This window comes from Seriola lalandi, unplaced genomic scaffold (assembly GCF_002814215.2).
Source record: "Seriola lalandi dorsalis isolate HSWRI2012SDOR001 ecotype SW California unplaced genomic scaffold, Sedor1 jcf7180002054330, whole genome shotgun sequence".
In the NCBI taxonomy this organism is placed as follows: domain Eukaryota; kingdom Metazoa; phylum Chordata; class Actinopteri; order Carangiformes; family Carangidae; genus Seriola; species Seriola lalandi.
The window spans coordinates 880,175-900,861 of NW_019524883.1; the positions used below are offsets into that span (position 1 = coordinate 880,175).

The window sequence follows — 20,687 nt, forward strand, 5'->3', positions numbered from 1 at the left end:
GATCTAGAAGTTGCAATGTGCCAGAGAAACGCAGGGAACAGAAGACTGTAAACTAACACATGTGTGTAAACGAAGCAGGTGTCACATTTACCCCAAAAACTTGACTTTTACAAATCTGGAAGGAAATTGAAGCTGCCTGTCAGACCATGAGACTTTATGGAAACACTGAAGATAAATCCCATAAATAAAAGTCCACAGGGAACCTTCAAGTCTTTAATCCTAGTGATCTCATGCAAACTCTGTGACCTTTTGACCCTTCCAGGTCTGGGCTGCATCTGGCGGTGGAACCCACAACCCTCCCACTGATCTGTTGTGGAAGACCCAGAACTCCTGGGGCACCGGCGACCTCCTGCAGACCACCCTCATCAGTGCCAACGGAGAGGTCTGACTTCACCTGTCCTCAATGACACATTTCTACATATTTCTTTTACAACTGCAACGACTTAACATGTCGTTACTCGATTCCCCCAACAGGAAATGGCCATGAGGAAAGTGACACGCACCCTCTTCCGTGATGATGAAGATGATGACATGGTAAATTCCTCCTCTCTTTAGGCGGCCATTAAAAACCTCCGTGGGCCTTGCATCAGGAACATCACAGCTCTCAGCTCACCGTGACTGCAGCTACTCCCAGTGGAGCGGCAGTGTTAAGTAAACCCACCTTGTTGTGTGTCTCCCCCTGCAGGGAGCTCACAGCACGAGCGGTGCGGAGAACGAGTACAACCTGCGGAGCCGCACAGTGATCTGCGACTCCTGCGGGCAGTCGTCGGACCGCGGCTCAGGTGTTTGCAGCAGCGGGGGTCTACCTGAAGGCCTCGTGGGACATTCCTTCTTCATGGGGACCAACGAGCCCCGACAGGTACCGTACAATTATTGTCACAACATGGACAAAATAATTATGGAGCAAAATATTATTTTATATGATGTTACTGATTAAAATAGTTGCACCACTAAACTCTGGCATGAGGAATCTGCAGTTAATTCAAGCACAAATCATGAAATCCAGGAGCACAGACACTTTCTCTGTCCTTGTGGAGAACGTTTTTATTAAGAGCATTCACAGAGAAACATCAAAATGTACATGTGGAATTGCAGTTCTTCCATGCGCATGTGTAGGAACACATGATGTGCTGCGCAGTGCGATTTGATTATTCTGAAAACATCAAACGACGAAGCAAATAAGTCTCTTTCCATTGGTTGCGACATACTTTACTCTCCATATTATGTTGAATTGTGGGCTTGTAGACTCATTTTGGCATCTTTGGCTGTGTGTTGGCTTCACCAGCAATACCAATTCACATCTTTATTTTCAGGGGACGTTTCTGGAGATTATCATAATATATGAAAAAAGATAACTGGAAAAACAGCAATTAAAAAAGCACTAACTCACCTGTATTCATGGAAATATTTAGCGCAGAGATTTATGAACAGCAATATCTATTTTTCGGTTTAATTTTCTTATTTGGTTTTGTGTGTTTTCTCATTTTAACGCTGCACTTTGTCACTTTGTCCTTCAGGGTCGTGCCAAGCCCGAGAACTGCTCCATCATGTAAAAACCAAACAGCACCTCACCTGAAGCCACCACCTCCTGCAGCCCACACAGGAGAATCATTTTCTACCATTGGGTCGTTTGTCTTTATTTTTTTATATGATCTTTGTCTTATTTTGTATTCAGATTAATCTGCAGGTTAGATTGGCTTCCAGGTTTTGGCAAAGGGCACACGATTTTCATATTCAGCTTTTGAGTTTGTATGTTTATGTTATCTTATTGCATGTGTGCCGTGCCTGCTCTGCTTGCACATTCACATTTATACACACACACACACACACACACACACACCCACACACCCACACACCCACAGAGCTCCATTGACCAGTGCTTGTGTGTCGATCCAAGCTGGGGTTTCACATTTAATGGCCAGGCTGTCAACACTCAACACGCACAGCTAGTGAACCCTGTCAGGAATAAGTCTCTGCAGCCATACAGACGACAGGAAAATAAATCCTGTGGGGTTTGTTAATCATGTTTATCTCTCATCAAATCCAGCAAATCTTTATTTAAAGATGTTTACAGTTTGAATTTATTTGCCTTGTTTTTTTTTTGCTGTCTTTATATGACAGAGAGGTTAGGGCTCTTTGTTGAAAATTGTCCAAAGGAAGCCAAAGTACTGTAAGCTCAGGGTGTACAGCAGTTTTTTCTCACCTTAGCCTTAAACAAACACGATGTAGTACGTTTTCCATGTGGATTTAGATCATACGGTTGGGCAGCTGTGGTGCACACAGAGAAAATAATTGTTAGAGATGAATATATTTTTTTCTTCAATTCACAGCGTAGCCCCAGAGAAATGTATCTAGTGATATTTTTTGAAAGTCTGAAAAGGAATTACTTTTTGCTGGAAAAGTTGAATGTACCCGCTTGAGAGTGTCTCGGCTAGATGGACATTGAAATGTGTTGCCTTATTATTTTTTAAGTAATTCCAAAGGTATTTTGTCATGATGATAGAACATTGTAGAATTTGTCGTCTACTTGGGGAAATATCAGGAGTGGGTACTACATTCTTTACATATAAATTTAGTGCCATATTTACAGTATATATTTGTAAGAATTCTCTGCTTATTCAAACCGATCAACACGACTCTAATGGAGAACTGCTGCTTCTCTTTAGAGAGTGCAACAGTAGTTTTTTGGAAACATTTTAACAAGCTTTTACTTTTTTTTTTACAGATTAAAAATACAATTGTGCCTTCAGAGAACAGGAAAAAGCATCAACAATCACTGTTCTTTGCTCACATGCCTTGTATCGCAGTCTTGTGACTGTCAGCCGTCCTCTGGTTTGTGTGGCTCCTAAAAACTGGTCATAAGGGCTTTTTTCCTTTTCCTCTAAGCTTACTGACTTTTCAAATCCCCAGGCATGATTTTGGGGATCTGAGTAAGACTGTAGGGTTTGTATACTTTGTGACTTTGGCTTCATGCACTGCTTTTTTTGAGGGCCTTGCCAATTATGCACAGCAGCTAGATTTGTACTGTAGTCTGGCAGCTTAAGTCATTTATCCTCCAGAGAAAAGCATATCAAAGCATTTACGGAAAATACTTGATAGCTGTTTTTTGTTGTTCTGCCATATTAGATTCCTCTTTTTTTTCTTTGCCTTAAGCAGATGTCTGATTTTGACATTATGACCCCCCACAGTGCCTTAAAGTCCGTGACAATCGCTAAGAGAGCTTCAAAGATGTTTAGTATTTGGCCTTCGTGTCACAGATTCACAGTTAACAGGCAGTATTTGTCTCATATGTACTGTACGTGTAAATTTATGAGGCATGATTACTGTATGTAATTGTGTAGTATGTGCTCTACTGTTAACTTTGTATGCAATGTTAGCTGACATGAATGAAGACCCAGGACACTTAGAAACTCAGATGTGTTGTATGTTGCTCAAACACTTAGAAGGACCTGAGGATGTCAGCAAAGGGATTTCTTGTTGCAAGTCTTGAATGCCAAAGTTGTATTAAGCTCAAGGTGGGATTTGTGTCAGATCATAATGATGCTACATTATGGACGTTACATTCAGATGTAATCAATGTCTTTTTTTTTCTCTTGTTTTCTTTTCTAAAATAATGCTGAGTAAAACCTTTTTTCTGGTGTTTGGTAGCTGTGATTATTTCCTTGATTTGATTGTTCATTGTCATTCAAAACAACTGATCAAAAGTGCAGTCATTTTTATTTACATTATTATACACAACATGTTCCCATGGTTACATTCAAAAATATATGATCATATGTTTAGAAAAAAGCTGCAGCTCTACCCAAAACTATAGCATTTAAAGCAGAATGTACATTCTCTCTGGTACACAGGGTTTCTGTCATGTAGCTGGCAGGATGATGGACCTTTGGTTCAGTATTGACAGACATCACTAAACAATTAAACCTTTATAACGTTTCTAAAATGATTCAGAGGCAAAACGACACCTTGATTTACAAAAAAGAAAGAAAAGAATGAAATGGTGACAAACTGATTAAAGGGTCAATTCAGGCTTAATTACAGAAACATGTTTTTCATTTAGCAGTATCTAGTCATTCAGATAGTTTTGGTTTTACTTCATGTAGGTTTTTATGCAGGTTTCCAGGCGAAGGGAATTTCATTTATGGAGCTCACAGCCTTAAAGCTCATTTTTTAAAATTGACGGGTTGTTTTTTCTTGATTTAAAAGTAAAAACTGTTCATGGTGAAGTTATCTCAGAGACAGCTTTGTCAAAACCATCAACATGAATAAAGTGAGAGTGAGTTTTCTTCTTTTCTGTAATGTGGGTGAACAGGTCCTTTAGACAGAGACTAAACTTGCTGCTGTAGAATTCTGTATTAACATTCATAACGCTGCTTTGATTTGGTTTCTTCTTCCCAGTTTGACGATGGTTTGTTTTTCACATCATAAACAGTATGTGTTTACACACTGTCCTTTTGGTGTCTATTTCTGTAAATGTAATGTATCTTCAGTCCCACAAACCCCCCAAACAACATATTCATCTTAAAATAGGGCTGTTCTTTGACATTACTGTGACGCTGACAATATATTTATTTCTATATTTACAAAGTTTTTCTCTGACAGCAGCAGTAAGTGAGCCACACATGTACACTTGTGTCTCCAAATGCCATATTTGGAAAAAACGGTGATAAGGATTTTTCCTTTTTTAAACAGAAGTTGTTCTTGGCTCTTTAGTGGTAAACACACATGGATACTTTGGTGAAACAAACTTGACTTTTTGGTTTTAGGCTGAAAAAACTGAAACACTGGCAGATTTGCTGTAAAACATGGAGTCAAATGCATCAGTAAAAATGTCCCATGACATTGATTTTTTTTTTTTTTTTTTAACTTTGACAGGGTTTTATAAAGAGTAGATCAAAACAAAGTCCAGCTGAGATGAGCTCATCCAAAGCTGCCTGTTAAAAAAATAAAAATCAAAAAATTCAATGACAACATTTGTCAAAGTTTGTCTTCTGATCAAAGGGCCTTTACATGTGCACAACATCTGATCAGTAGCGAGCAAAATAAGTGGAAAACTTCAATTACAGCATGTTTAGATGAGTTCAAACACTAAAACATTCCCTAAGTTGCTGCTTTTAACCGTGAAGTCTTTTGGTGTATTTTTTCCCATGGGAGGTGAAGGCAGCTGAAGCCCCGCTGGCGTCGCCACAGTCCAGCCTTCCTCACCGCAGCCTGCTGGCTCCACAGTCTGGATGACAAGTCTGTCACGGTGAAGCGAGTACCACGTCAGCCCACAGAGGGGCGGTGTTGAGTCGGAAACGGAGGGGGCCATCCACAGTAAACAATAGTTCCTCAGCGGGACAGGGGCCTCGCGCTGCTCTGTGGGTGGTCTACAGCTCTGGTTGTCGGAGAAGAGCATCAAGTTTGCTCTTTCTTTGCGAGCACAGGCCAGAAATCATCCCCAAAGTGAGGAGGAGGAGGAGGAGGAGGAGGAGGAGGAAGAAGAGGAGGGAAACTTGATCACTGAGGAGATCTCCTGGGGGAGGGGGAAGGGGAGGGGGGCCGGCGGACTGGTGGCAGGTCGTAGTGTCCCGGGATGTGGCTGTTCACTGGGAGGTCATAGTGGCTCTGTGGGTCCTCGTGTGGAGCGTGACCGAGGGAGCTCTGACGCTCTGCGGGGGGGGGGGACAAAACACAGCAGGACTAAGCTTCACATTGTTCTACAGACACACACACTTATATACATATATACAGATCCCACATATCCTCAACTACATTTATCAAATCAAGTCCCATCATCACCGTTTTGATGTTTTGTGGGAAATATGTGGACTTGAACATTTCCTGAGGTTTAAATGAAATATTATAGAAAGACTTTATTATCTGATTGTATAACCTAGTTTACTATTTACATTTATTGTAGAATTAATTGAGAGTGTTGATGTTGAAGAAAAAATAAATGTGTACGGAGTGTGTTTTAACATTTTAAAGTTAGTATCCTACACAAACCATTTTATAGAGGCGCGTGAAACGTCAGCTCCACAGACATTACTAATACATAGATAAATGATCGATAATGCAACGTTTGCTGACACACAGTGGTCGAGAAGTGGGGTAGCAGTCATAAGAGCAAAATCCTCATAGTGTTGACACGACAGTTTCACTTTGCCTCAGAATGACTGCTTACCTGCTCCTCATGCCAAACCCGGAACCAACCCAACCAGCGGAGGCAGCGATCATTAGCCAATCAGAGCCAATCAACTGTATAGGAGCGTTTGTAAGTTTACATCCGGCTGCTGTAACATTTAAAGCTAATGGAAGGATAAAATCACAATGGAGGAAAAGCATACTGCAGATTTTTTGGGGGGCTAAAGAGAGCACAGGTGAAGAGAGCACAGGTGAAGTCCAGCCTTCCCAGGAGAGAGAGAGAGCATCGTTTTCGTTTGGCACCCGCCGGACTACCAGCGTTAGCACCGCCCACCACTAAGGACCCCTGCGGCTAACAGGTGTCAGCCTGGGGTTGACTTGGCAGGTAAAGGAAACCTCTTCAACCACTAAACTTTAATCTTCCGGCCAGACGTTTTGGGAAAGAAACTTTCAGCTGTGCATTTACACCAACTTGGTTTGCTGAATGCACGAGGCTTCATCACGTGGTGCGGGGGGGTCAGGTTGTGTGTTTTGCTCACGTGAGGAGGCAGCAGAGGGAAAGCGGTTGATTTGGCGCTGTCCCTCACCTTGTCCAGGAGCTGGACTCAGGCCGTCCTGATGGCCACATGTGGATTATTATAACTACTGGAGCACGTGGTCTGCAGCTCCAGGTAAGATATTTGGTTTATGCTGCTGCAGATTCAGTTGTAGATTTCCTTTAACATCACACTGATATAACTGTTGAAAAAATGTGCGTATTTGGATATGTGCGTGTGTGCATGGGCAATGGGCTTTTGGACCTGTGTATTACAGTGTTATGGCATTATTGTGAGCTATTTGTTACCTCTGCTGCTTCTTTGGTGTGTGTGTAGCAGTAGTATTGCTGTAGGCCTATGTTGTATTGGTATGGGTTGTATTGTATTATGGGTTGGGGTAAAATGCTCCTCCCACTACAACACCCCCAACCTAAAACATGGTAGCAGTTCTTTCCAAAGTACAGACCAAGCAGGAATTACTCAGCATCAGGTTATACTGTGTTTGTCTTGACTGAAATGAAGGGAGTTCTGCTCCTTTTCTGCCAATCTCAATCTTACAGTTTAAAAAAGAAAAGACAATATAAAGGATCCAGGCTCACTGAGCTCTATATGATCCCAAGAATCACATTTTTTAACGTAACATCACAGGTTTTTACACTCATCAATACTCCAGCAGTTTGTCTAGTGGAGCTCACTTTACAAGTTCAAACAGGCGAGGAGGCCAATCTAAGTATAACTGCTTCAGTAATCGCTGTAGCATTTATTTAATGATACGGGCTTGTATGTTTTTATTAATCACAGTCCTTTGCGTCCAACAGAGCCAGTGAATTAACAGTTATTCCTCACTTCTCCTCCCTCAGGAGGAGACTGTACCTCCACCAAACCAATATTTCCATCAATCGAAGCATTTGATTCTCTTAACCTATGAGAACACCGGTTTCACTTCATCATTAATTAGCCTGACTGCAGGTGATGTATAACCAGGGCTACGTTACAGTGAAATGCAGAGGTAATAGTAGAAATCCTCAGCCGCCCTGAGCTTCCTCTCTCTTGCTCTTCCTCTTCCTCTACACTTCCATGTAAACAGTCGTTCATTCATAAGGCTGCGCCTTGAGGAAGCTCACCCTCCCCATCTGTCAGACAGGCCACGAGCACAAATCCTGTTCAAGTCTGTAAGTCTGTCATGTCTGAAATCTTCCTTGTAAGTCTCATCTGTCTCTAATGAGTGTGTGCATAGTCTGCCTTTGATTGACAGTGGAAGGATGGTACATTTCTGCACAGGTTGGACATTACAAAATATTTCATGAGGTCACCTTGGGCTTTAGAAAGCTGCGATGGGCCCTTTAATATTTTCTGACATTTTACTGCTACTGACGGCAAAGATATGTTTACTTTAGTCTTCTTTCTCTTCTTCATGATGCTTGAACATCCATCTTTTTCAAGTTCTCATACCTTGTTGAACTGTGTTGTCAGTATCTACCTGATCACCCGGAGTATTTCTTTTGGTTGTGACACAGTAGTGAGGTGTAAACTTGTGCTTCACCTCTGTGTAAGGTGCCCGTGTTGAACGGCGGCGGGCTGATTTCAGTGTATGCTCGCTCCCTGGGCACGGCCGACTTCATCTCCATGTAGCTGCTCTCCGGGGGGCAGAAGGGCAATCCTGGCAGGTCTTTGATGGTGGCGTAAGGGTTCTCGCTGTTCAGAGAGCTGCTGCTCGCCGCCACCGTGTCCTTCAGCTCTGTCACCACACAGGACGCAAAGAGACAGAAGTTTAAATATCTCAAAGTATTGGACTGACCGACTAACTGACAATGACCAGCACTGCCACGCTGGCATGGCTGACAAGTGACAGAAGTTATCGTGTGTAAAATTTACTTTGCAGTGTATTACAAAAGAAATCTATCTTAAAAAGCTAAATATCTTATTTTTTGAGCTTTTATGTGGCTGATAATCATGTAATCGTGTAGTTTTATGTAGCATCACCTCGCTGATATAGTTCTGGTGTTCCCATTTCTCAACAGTAAGTAATATGAAAGGAAAAAAGGGTGAAAACAGGGCGATAAACTACCTTTGCTGTAATATTTTCCGAGGCTGGCGCTGTAGCTGTAGCTCCGATCGATTCCAAAAGCTCCTGTAAACAATAAAAGACAAATCTGGCATCTTCTTTTTCTTTTATGGCAAACTAATCAGAAGCAGATAAGCTGCTTCGGAAACCTGCAAAATCAATACCAGGTGAGTTAACGCTGGCAATGCAACTATCGCTTTTTATGAAGCCCCTTATTATTTTTATAGTCTCGTATCAGATGTGCATTGTTGACTGAAGTGATTTTCTGTCCAAAGGAAATGTAATGGTCGATAAAGTGTCCTGTAGACTGTATAAAAAAATTACTTTCTAAGTTTTCTTCCTGGATGACCTCGACTTGAAAGTCTCTACATTTATCTGCCTGTTGTGGTGAGAATATTTGGTTATATCTAAAGGCCATTATCAACACAGGTATTTTATACTTTAGCTGCTGATAGCTGATCATTTCTGCTGGTATTCACTGTCTTAAAGAATGATTATTTCATTGTTAAACACATTAGACAACTTCAGTGTTTAAGGAAATCCATTTAGGTGTGTTAGCGGACGGTCACATTAGCAGTAAGATTGCAGGTTTTACTGATTATTTTTATGTAGCTGTGGTCAGAAGGTCAGGAAACCAACTTCTTACTTTTATTGGCTTGTAAATGTTAATCCACTCATTTCATTTTACTCTAACAGCTGCAGGTCTCTCTGCATCAGTGTCTTCACTTAAAATGTTAAGTAACTGAATCACACAGCGGAGAGCCGCTCAGACGGACCTGTGTCTTTGCGAGGCTCGTGGTGTTTCCAGTCGGCAGGCAGAGTGGCGTTGCTCTCGACCCCAAACAGACCCCGCCTCTCCCGCTCCATGTTTTTCACACTGCAGAACAGCTGGTTGTTGGTGTTCTGTATGACAGAGAGAATGATAAACCAATCAGAAATCAACAATGTGAAGAAAAGAGCTGTTTGCTGCGCCTACTGTGGTGTCCTATGATCCCACAGCCCTGAATACATGACCAGTTGTTCAGCATCAGAGCTGACACTCACCTTGATAGTGCGGTCGTGGTTGTTGGGGAGGTGTGGCAGTGGAGGCCTGTTCTGGCTCAGTGTGTGGTAGCTGGGGTTGGAGTAGTAGTGGTGGTAACTGTGAGGAACATCTGCAGGCCAAAACAAACACATGGAATCACGTCTGCCGCTATTAAGTTACCGCAAGGTCAATAAAATGCATCTCTGTGGATCACTGATTAAAAAAAAAAACACAACCATGAGACAGAACCAAAAACGATTACGCACAAGAACAACTATAAAAAAAACATCAAAATATAACGACTAATTCATTTGAAAATGTTACCCAGTGTGCACTGCTCAGCATCTGAAATGATTTCACTCCACCACATTTCAGTGGTCATTTTAAGATATGACTTGCATCGGGTTTAAAATCAATAAACCATTAAGCAGCAACACGCCTTCCTGCAAAAGTCGAGACTGACATTTACAGGAAATGTGATCTCAAGTTTGAGAAACACACGCGCAATATCACAGAGGCTGTTGTCTTTGACACGGTCTCACCTGTTATAACTTCTGATTTGTCAGTAATAAATAAAATAGTGTGAATTAATGTCACTTGTTAAATGCCAGATGTTTCGCTTTTAGTCTCTTGAGCTGGATCCATCATTACACACACAGCATGTGATCTCTAGATTTTAAAAGATATCAGATGTGTCACGTGTACAAAGGGATGGATATGAAGACATTTCTTTTTTGTTTTCATTATAAACACAATAGTTTCAATGAGGCATTAGATGTCAGAAGCAGAATATACATCACCTTAAAATCTATATTGGTGTTTGATTGATCTCAAACACCATGTCTACTGTACCTGGAACAGCGTATTCTGAGTTGACTGTGCGGCTGGTGGAGAAGGAGACAGTCGGCGTGTTGTTCTGCTTGTCCTTCTGCCTGCGGCGGTAGAGCAGCAGCAGAGCCAGCAGCAAGACCACCAGAATGACGAGCACCACGATGCCGCCGATGGCCCCCCACGACTCCCTCTCACCGGGAGGGAGGGGGACCATAACGCTCCCTGACTGCTCAGGTGATTCTGTCAAACAGGTCAGTTTGCTTTCATTAAAGGTCCCATATTTTACACCTTGACAGTGTTTTGTTTGAAGTGCTGATCCATAAGAAGATATATTTGTGGTTTAATGTAGTTTTACATCTCCTCTCTCAGGCTTCTCTCTGGAGCTCTAGTAGCAACAGACCGGTGAGCCAATCAGAAGAGAGGAGGCTCTGAGCCTGATCAAACACTCAGAGAAACCAAATCCTGCAAGGTTGGTCCAAGTGGGCGTGGCCCGGGGCATAGCTAAAGGTGGTGACTGCTTTGTTGTGACATCACAAACTTAAAGAAGTCCTGACGGCTCATTTTTAGGCATTAGCATTAGCATTTCTCTGTGGACTGAGCACTTTGATACTTTAACAGTATTAATATAAAACCGAGACACGGAAGTCTCACTTTATACAATATAGGACCTTTAACTTTCCACCTCTGACATAGTACAGACACAGCCATGCTGCCCACAGAGTTTCCAACAGGAGTATCAAGGCAGTGTTTTAGGAAAAGACTGACTTCAATCACAAAAAGTTAATATATGTGATTCCTTCACATATAAGAGGCAGATTATCATGTATGTATTATACCTTGTTTGCAGTCATCTCCACTTTCACAAACGCAGTCTCCAGTAAATCGGTCACAGTTGAGGTTGGTCGGACAGGAGCAGGTCTGAGTACAGAATGAGCCGAAACGTCCTGGACTACAGGCTGAAAGACACACGGTACTCACAGTAAAACACCCACGCATCACACGTGCGATAAGTATTTAACTGTGATGCAATGATGATGTGTGTGCACATATTTCACCAACTTTGTTGCAACTAGTGGAATTAGGTGCAATGCTAAATACAATAATATTCTGCTCTTTTTTAATCTGTCTGAAAGAATTTTGGTTTGAAATTCGGAGAAATATTACACTGAACAGCTAACTAATAACTATAACAGGATTCTTTCCACTTATGTTTTCTGACATGTTGCAGAGCAAATGATTAATTCATCTAAAAATAATTTGCAGATTAATCAATGAAAATAATGGTTAACTGCAGCCCTGAGAGACTGTAGATAATTTAAGAAAAATAATAACACTCAAGCGGGCGTCCAAGGCAGCTGTAGTTTTCACACCCATGAGACCACTGAGTAAATTATACCAAAGGATTCAGAGATCAGCCCAACTCTCCTCACTGCAGTTACAGCTACATTAAGTCCTGTGGCACTCACGTATGGAGCAGTCAGTCGCAGTCCAGCCAGGCAGACATTCACAGTGCCCGTCCCGGTGGTCACATGTGGAGTTGTTGGCACATTTAACACACACTTCAGAACACTGTTTGCCATAGTAACCCGCTGGGCAAACTGTGAAACACACAGTGCAGCTTATTAAATCACCTGCACTTGTTTATATGGAGACTGAATGAAGATTTTCTGTGATGTCTACTTTAAATCTTGGAGAATATGCACACAGGTGCGCTGCATAATTGTTGATGCAAACGCCAACCTTGATCACAGTTGTGTCCGGTGTATCCAGGCAGGCAGTCACACTCTCCTGTCACATGATGGCAGCGGTACGACTGTCCACAGGACGGGCAGGACATACTGCACTGCTCACCATACATACCAGCTCTGCATTCTGGGAGATAAAAGAGTGAAGCCAGGCCAGATGTTACACAGTAAATCCGGTTCAGCTCAGGGTCCGATCTGATCAGTTTCTGTCAGCTGGCCGATAACATAACACTCACTGTTCTGGCAGGTGACTCCCCAGTAGCCTGGACGACACACACACGCTCCGTTTTCCCTCAAGCATGTGTCACTGTTGGGACAATGCTTGAAACAGGTCTGGTTACAGTGGCGCCCCCACAAGCCCTCTGAACATGGCTCACTGCAGCGGGAACCTGGAGGACGAAATTGGATAATGATGAACGAAGCAGTGAAGCCCAGCTGTTAGTGTGATGTAACTGTAGTGGTAGGGCAGGAAAAAGTACTCGTATAATTCACCTAAATAAAAATTGCAAAACTACAATATACTCAATTTTCACATCCAAGTAAAACTGCATTCATGAGTTTACTTCAATAAAAAGAATAAACAGTAAAATGACACTGTTCTGAAATCAGAGACATCTCAGATGGTGAATCTGAGGAAGATTTAGGCTAAGCTAAGTGGCTAACATGTACCCTCACACAGGTGTTTTGAATTATTCTGGCTGATAAGACCTCCCAGGTCACCAAGCTCAACGTATCAATAACAAAAATGATGAAGATGTAAGTTGCCCAACCTACAGGTGCAACCGGAGAGTGAGGGAGATGTCAATCAAGCAGTCTGGACACGCCCACTCTCCTAATCAGGTACAGTATTGTAAGTAAAGATCTGAATACTACAGAGAATGCTAATAAATATAAAAAAGCATAAGAATAAACCTTTACTGTGATGGATCATCTATCCTATATAACTTTTAAAATGAAAACTAATGGCTGCATGGTGGAAAATCAAACCTAAAAACCTGAAAATCTTTGGTTTGGTAAAAAAAAAACAAAAAAAGAAAACGGTTGACATTAATGTAAAGTATTGGTTACTGAGGTTAGGCAAATATATTCAGTCTCACTGTTGGTCCTTCAGCTCAGAGAACAGTGTGATCAGACTCAAACCTGTGGCTCACTCATTTTCTATTGGACCAGACTTATCTGTGATACCAAAGCCAAGCTGGCAGCGACACCGGGAGGACGTCATCACTTACCCCACCATCCTGGCAGACAGTGGCACTCCCCGGTGGTTGCCTGGCAGCCGTCGGCATGAACACAATCACACCTCTTCAGGCAGGCTGGCCCAAATGAGCCCATCTGCACATGTGAACAAATGCCAACGGGCACAGAATTGTCAGGGGAATCTCTTCAACGTTCGGCCAGCTCAGTCAGAGTCAGACAAAATACTACACTGGCAGTGTGTTGTTATATAGACAACCTGGTGGGCTGGCAGGACAGAGGCGAGGGGGGTATGCATCCAAAACTCTAGATTAAAGCATACAGGGTGAGGGTGAGGTAAGGGATGAAAAGCTGGACCGCATTTCTACAAACTGTCCAACCAGAACAAACATGTTATGTATAATTATCACCCTTCATGATTTGTGTATGCATCTGATCAGAGATAGTGTTTCATTTGTCGACTCAACTTGACATAGAATAAATATATATTGCACTTTTCTTATCTTTTAGAGTTTGTATTGTTTTTACAAAGTGGCGTGTGTTTTCAGACAGAATAAGCCAGGGGGAATTAACACAATGAAACCCATCTTTTCATTATATTGTGCCATAATTTGTACTTCGCAGCTTCCTGTATTTCAGATTTATTTTATATTTTATTTCAACACATGTTTATATAGTATATTTTTTAAATTGTACTTGAATACAGTTGTAATTTATCTTTCTAACTTACCATTTTATTTACAGTTTACACACTTTTGACTGACAAAAGTCTTTATGACTCAAATTCATATTATAGTCACGTCATAAAACGAAATGGGTTTATTGTCTGTATTGATGCCCTAGCTTTTAATTTTCCAAACTGGGTGGTATAATCTTCTTCCTTTGCAGAGAGAAAGAAGGTTTATGGAAATATATATATATATATATGTTTCAAGGTTCAAGGTTTTCTTTTACTGACTCCCATTAGAGAAAACCATCTTGGACTAACAGGGATTGCGGCATAAAAAACAGGCACGCCACAACAATTCACACTTTTCATGTGTACTCTGAGGTTATCTGAAGGATCTGTCAGTATGAGTTTGCCCACCTCTTTTCTACTTCCTAAAACAAATAAATGAAGGTTAAAAAAAAAAAAGCAGCTCATATCCAGGTACATACGGGGCATGGTTGGTCACAGCGCGCCCCCTGCCAGCCGGCTGTGCAGGTGCAGGATCCATCTGCAGGGTTACATTTTGCCCCGTTGGCGCAGTGGCAGGTGGCGTTGCATCCTGGGCCCCAGGTTCCCTCAGAGCAGGGGGTGGAACAGTCCGGCCCTCGCCAGCCTGCAGACACACAAAGGACCGTCAGCCATGCTGGACCGGGAACATGGTGGATCTAATCTCTTTGTCTCTGTTTCCTCTGTCTCAGTGTCTTACCCTCTTTGCAGAAGCACGTCCCGTCAGCTGGTGAGCAGTCGATGAAGTTTTTACAGGAGCACTCCAGGGAGCAGTTTTTGCCGTAGGTCCCACTTTTACATGGACTCTCACAGTGAACGCCCTACAATAATACATAATAATATTACCTTCAATAAGGCAGGTAAGTGTGAGATTTTGATGTATCATGTACAGTAAAAATAGCCATTCATTTTGAGAGTGTGTACACACCAACAGAAAATGAATAAATATAAATGATTCTTAAAACTGATTTATTAGCTCACCCAGTAATTTCTAGCTAAATGATGCCAAACTGCCCCACTCACCGTGAACCCCGGGGCACACTGGCATCGGCCTGTGGCGCTATCACACACCCCTCCATTTACACACAGACACGGCTCCAGGCAACCGTGACCGTAGAAACCATGAGCACACGTCTCATTACAGTACAGTCCTGCCCAGCCCGGCTGGCATGTGCACTCTCCTTTCATTGGATGGCAGCTGGACAATAGAAACAGAAGTAGATGTGATGAAATGCCAACAAAAAACACAACGGAGCAGTGAGAAACTAATGACTCTGTCGAACTATCGCACACCAAGACAAAAACAGTGTGTGCCATTGTATGTGTGCCGTGGGTGTTCCCTCATTGTTTTTATTAGGGTAAGTGTATTGATATCTACTGTATTTTGTTTTGTCGATGTAGTCATTTTTAATTGGCAAAACTGTTCTGAAATCAAAAATAAATGAATTGATTAAAGAGACTGAATGAGTTCGAGCAGAATTCAAGCTAAGCTAATTGGCTAACCTGTACAGTCACACAGGTGTTTTCAGTTATTCTGGCTGATTAGACCTCCCAGGTTGAATTTAGATCACCAAGCTCAACGTACCAATAACAAGAGTGATGCAGGTGCAACAGGAGAGTGAGGGAGATGTCAATCAAGCAGAGTCTGGACACGCCCACTCAGTCTCAATCAGGTGAAGTGAAAACGCCTGTGTGGATGTGCCATGTTAGCAGCCACTCAGACTCAGTAAGGCGAGGCCTGGTCAAAACAGGTAAGCGCTAGCTTGGATAGCATAGCATAGCTAACAATAAGAGAACCTGTACTTGGTTCAAATCACCAATTGATTTTCTTGTTAGCTGGCTCTTCTTCAGTACCATAAAGGAATAAAAATTATTTTTAATTTATTTTAGTTCATTATTGTTGCTAACGTTAGCTGTGTCTGAAGGGCAGAGCCAACTGACCCCTTGTTGGCAGAGGTTGCAGGAGCTCACCAGGCCCTCCAGCATGAGGTGTTGACTTGGACCAGCCTTACAAAGGTGAGATCTGTGCTTTATTTGAAGTATTTTCAAACGGTATGCTTCACTGCTTAATGTTTACAAGGAGAGAAGCCTCACCTTCTGTAGAAAGCAGCACAAATCTGAAGCCCTGAAGGTCTAAATGTGGCCATGTACCTGTAGCTAGCTAACTGTTTCTACCTCCAGTGTAGCACTGCCTCAGAGAAATGTTTTTGTAGCTTCAGCCCGTTGTTCTCCTGGCAGCAGCCACTCACCTGAGTGTGTGTTTGGTCTGACACAGACATGTACGTTCACAGTGCATGCCGTATTTGCCAGTTGCACACATCCTGTCTCTGCAGTGTGGACCACTGAAGCCCGGCTCACACAGACAGCCCCCATCAATGTTGTAGCAGCGAGCGCCATTTGCACAGTCACACACACCTTTACAGTCCTGGCCATAAGTGCCTGCAGCACACTCCTCGTTACACCTGAGGGCAGAACATAAAACATTATGTAGATACACGGAGAGGCTCGACAAATGGGAAATAATGCACACTGTCTGTTCTTTATTCGCTCATGAGCCATAAACTTAAAACTAAACTTCTGTTTTGTGTTGCGGTTAGCCAGTATGATGTTAGCCAGTAGTCTGTACTCTTCTGTCTCTGGTGTTTGTTTAATATTTAATTGAATTTGACATAAAAAACAGAAATACGGTTTAAATTAACAACTGCTTTGTGACCAGAAATGTAATATAATGTGACATCAGTACACTGCAAACACAAATGATTTATATCAAAGGACATCAATGCTGAAACATCTAACCAGGCTTTGTCTGACTAAGGATTCAATTACACTCATTGCCTGGGGGACAGTTTTTGTTTTGATTCTTCACTTGCAGTGAAGGGAGAAGCTGTCATTGACTATACCAGACACCAGAAATGGCATGAATGGCCTCATGCACAAGAGAGTGAAGAAAAGGCAAATGCAGACACATACTCTGTGTTTCCGAAGGGGCACTTGCACATACACACCTGTTACCGGTGAAACCTTTAGCACACTGGCACTGTCCAGTTTCAGGGTCACATTTTCCCCTGTTGTGACAAACACACTCCTCAGCACAGTTTGGTCCAAACCTTCCCTCTGGACATCGCTCCGTACAGACTGCACCCTGCAGAGAAACAAGGAAAAACTCACTCAAGAGGCAGAAAGAGACTGATGAACTCAAATTAGTGTGAGTGCATCGGTGCAAAAAACTGGAACAAAACACCAGCAGTTTATGCAATTACTCAGAGAATAATCTGTTAGTTTGCTCTCTGATGGGATCACAATCACGTCTCCTCTTCTAAAAGCAAAGAAACCTCATGATGAATTTTTCACATTGGTGGAAAACCAAGAATCTGCAGGTCTCCAGAGACGACAGGTTGCCTTCTAAATGTCTTTCGGAATAAGTCAGAGATGAGAAAGAGACTTTGTCCAAAGTCTGGAGCCAGCTGGAACATAACACATGAGCTAATTCGAAATCTGGAAACCTCCCCGGATAACATGAAGGTTAGAGTCAGTGCAAGCTTAAAGCTGAAAACGTACCGTCCACCCAGGGGGGCAAGCGCAGATCCCTTTGCCCCTACAGATGCCACCATTCTGACAGGGGCATCGTGCCTGGCATTTCCTGGGACACGCCTTCTCACAGCTGCGGAGAAGGATGAAGACGATGCTTAATAGAGGATTAATGGACCACTTTAGGCAAAAACACTCCATGTGTCTTGGGACATTCCTCAGGAATTAAGTATTTGTTTTGTTCTACAGTAAAAAAGCACAAAATGACTATTTACAGAGTTTTATAAGACTGGTCATTCAAGCATCAGCTCAAACAGTGGTGGAAAGTAACTAAGTGCAAGTACAATTCTGAGGTACTTGTACTTTACCTGAGTATTTAATTTTTTCCGCTATTTCAATATTTCATTAGTTCACTTCTTCAGTCACTTGTTCCTTTGCAGATTCAGATTAATAATACAAAATATAATCAATAAATAAATTCTGAAGTGTTGCTATAAATAAGACTTTATGGAGTCAAGCTGTGCAGCGTATATAGAGTAGTTACAATTAGTCCCACCATTATCAGCTGCAACATTAAAGTGATGCAAACACTAATACATAAATAATTACAATACAATAATGTAATATACCATTTTCGCATAATTCACAATTTTTTTTTTTGGTACTTAAAGTACATTTTTGTCACAAATAATGTTATTGCAGAATTTTAAACTTTTACTTTGTTATTTTTTACACTGTAATATTTCTGCTTTACCACTGCGCACAAATTATGAGATATTAATGTCACCACTTTCACAGTTTAAAACTGTTGTGACATGTGACTCTGGAGCAGTTACATCCACATGCAGTGACCTTACAGACAACATTTAACTGTTCATACTGCCGTACTATATTCTCTCCAAAAAAAATAGTAGAAAAAGTAGAAAAAAGGACAGAGTAAAAAAAGAAAGACTAACAGTAGCTCCCTCATTACTTTAAGACTTGGCAGGACAAAAGCTTTGTGGGAATCATCAGCACAGTTGGAACATGTCTTTGACCAATCAGATTACTTGGCTTAAACTTCCTGTAGCACAAAATGCTAGGATATTATATTTTTCTAAAACACCCTGGAGGTGAAATAACATGGACAGACTTCAGATATACACAATTCATCAAGGAGCTTTATCCCATGATCAGTGTTGCCAAGCCCCCTTTTTTATTTAGCTTGAAGTGGCGTGTTGTGCTTTGACATTGGCAGTGTAATAGTTTCCACTAATATCTAGTGGGGATGAATTTGAGTGCTTACTCATCCTCAGGGGCATCTAAAAAACGGGGCGTAACAGATGACTCACGGATTATAATGCACTACATCAGCATCTTTTTTTTTTTTCCATCTTAAAATTGAGTTGTGGAAAAATAATGTAGTTGGCCATGAAAGATCTGTGCCTGTCAGACCCTCGATGATAATGAAGTGATGTGTAATGAAATAATTAACTGTCCACGCTCTAAAAATGTCTCTTGACTTGTGTCGGATGTTTGTCGGTTAGTTCGCAGCTTCGGACCAGAACGAAATATCTCGACCACTGTTGGATGGATCACCGTGAAATTTGGTTCAGACATTCATGGTCCCCAGAGGATGAATCATAAGAACTTTGATGATCCCCTGACTGTTCCTCTAGCGTTACCATGAGGTTGACATGTTTGCTTTTCAGTGAAATATCTTAACGGCTATTGGATGAGCTGCCAGGTTCAGTACATCTGTACAAAACTTATTTGTCTTTGTTGACCCACTTACCTCAACTTTATTTCAGTCACTGTTCTTCTCCATTTACAAAGTCAACACAGCATTTCAGAATGGAGAATCTCCTCATTATTATTATTTTTCTGGCTTTGTGCACTTACAATGTCCCGGTGAATCCGTCCCGACATATGCACTCTCCTGTTGCTTTATCGCAGGAGCCCCCGGTGCCACACTTGCACCTCTGCAGACAGCCCTTCCCGAAGGTGCCTGCTGGACAGGACTCCTCGCAGTAGCGTCCTATGAACCCTGGAAGACACTGACACGCCCCCTTCACAGGATCGCACAGAGCTCCGTTCTCACACTTGCACTGCTGATTGCAGCTCGAGCCCCAGTGTTTGTCGTCACAGGCTGAAAAGTAAGAGCACAACTGTTATTGATTGTGAATATTGTATTGAATATTGTTCCAGACTATGCTGTTCAGCCAAGATACCGAAGCACAACCCCTGATTCTTTTGTTTATTTGTAGAAAAGATGAGTTGGGATTTTAGATTTGCTTTGTGTTTTGTCTTAAGCTCCAAATTAGATTTTGTACATGATTCTGTTTCCTGGATTTTAAAACGTATTTATCCAGCACCACCCTTCACTTTTACACCAGGGAGGTTCTCACTTTTATTGCCCACATTTTCCAGGGATTCAGACCAGTCTTCTTCCAGTAATATGCCTGCTTCTCCAAACATTGAGTCAAATCTACTCTGCCATGCTGGAACTTAACTGAAAACACCAAGGCAAAATAACATTACACATGATTATTGTAACTTGCATTCGGGGCAAGTCTGATCGTTTTGTGTCAGTTTTGTTTCTCCTAATTCACTTTTCCTCCCATAAACCTAAAACTTACAGGCGTATATGATGTCATGAAAAACTAACTGTGATTAAATTTAATGTGTTCAGCAGCAAAAAGACGAACAACAGAACAGGAACAAGAGAGGAAGAGTGGGAGTGGAGGGTGGGGGCAGACTGTCTCTTCCACACATTACTGTGAATCTCCCCCATGCTTCCACATCCAGATCTGGCCCTTTAGCTCAGGAGTGTTAAGTTACCAACAAATAATTTAGAATCGGCAGGGAGATTTGCATGGAGCTCACAAGACGGACAAGTTTTAAATGGTTAATTTTACAGAAGCCTAAAGATCGGCTCTGGGGG

At 42.0% G+C, this 20,687-nt stretch overlaps 2 protein-coding genes across 6 annotated transcripts in view; one reads left to right on the top strand and one right to left on the bottom strand.

Moving 5' to 3' along the window:
- The window catches only part of lmna (lamin A), a 33,156-nt gene extending 29,516 nt beyond the window's left edge, over nt 1–3,640 (top strand). For all 5 annotated transcript variants that reach the window (XM_023407167.2, XM_087174223.1, XM_023407166.2 and 2 more), the window contains exons 10-13: nt 263–382; nt 475–534; nt 686–859; nt 1,518–3,640. In XM_023407167.2, coding sequence (XP_023262935.1) covers nt 263–382; nt 475–534; nt 686–859; nt 1,518–1,553 — 390 coding nt within the window. In that variant the 3' untranslated portion in view covers nt 1,554–3,640. The remainder of the gene's footprint in view (nt 1–262; nt 383–474; nt 535–685; nt 860–1,517) is intronic.
- Nucleotides 3,641–3,700: 60 nt separating this feature from the next.
- Nucleotides 3,701–20,687, bottom strand: part of pear1 (platelet endothelial aggregation receptor 1) — a 47,020-nt gene continuing 30,033 nt past the window's right edge. The window contains exons 6-23 of the mRNA XM_023407163.2: nt 19,646–19,892; nt 17,795–17,897; nt 17,242–17,378; nt 16,486–16,698; nt 15,260–15,434; nt 14,937–15,057; nt 14,680–14,843; nt 13,557–13,659; nt 12,564–12,716; nt 12,323–12,454; nt 12,049–12,180; nt 11,419–11,538; nt 10,604–10,822; nt 9,772–9,881; nt 9,504–9,630; nt 8,731–8,793; nt 8,206–8,400; nt 3,701–5,651 (exon numbers count right to left, since the gene is read on the bottom strand). Coding sequence (XP_023262931.1) covers nt 5,500–5,651; nt 8,206–8,400; nt 8,731–8,793; nt 9,504–9,630; nt 9,772–9,881; nt 10,604–10,822; nt 11,419–11,538; nt 12,049–12,180; nt 12,323–12,454; nt 12,564–12,716; nt 13,557–13,659; nt 14,680–14,843; nt 14,937–15,057; nt 15,260–15,434; nt 16,486–16,698; nt 17,242–17,378; nt 17,795–17,897; nt 19,646–19,892 — 2,666 coding nt within the window. The 3' untranslated portion in view covers nt 3,701–5,499. The remainder of the gene's footprint in view (nt 5,652–8,205; nt 8,401–8,730; nt 8,794–9,503; nt 9,631–9,771; nt 9,882–10,603; nt 10,823–11,418; nt 11,539–12,048; nt 12,181–12,322; nt 12,455–12,563; nt 12,717–13,556; nt 13,660–14,679; nt 14,844–14,936; nt 15,058–15,259; nt 15,435–16,485; nt 16,699–17,241; nt 17,379–17,794; nt 17,898–19,645; nt 19,893–20,687) is intronic.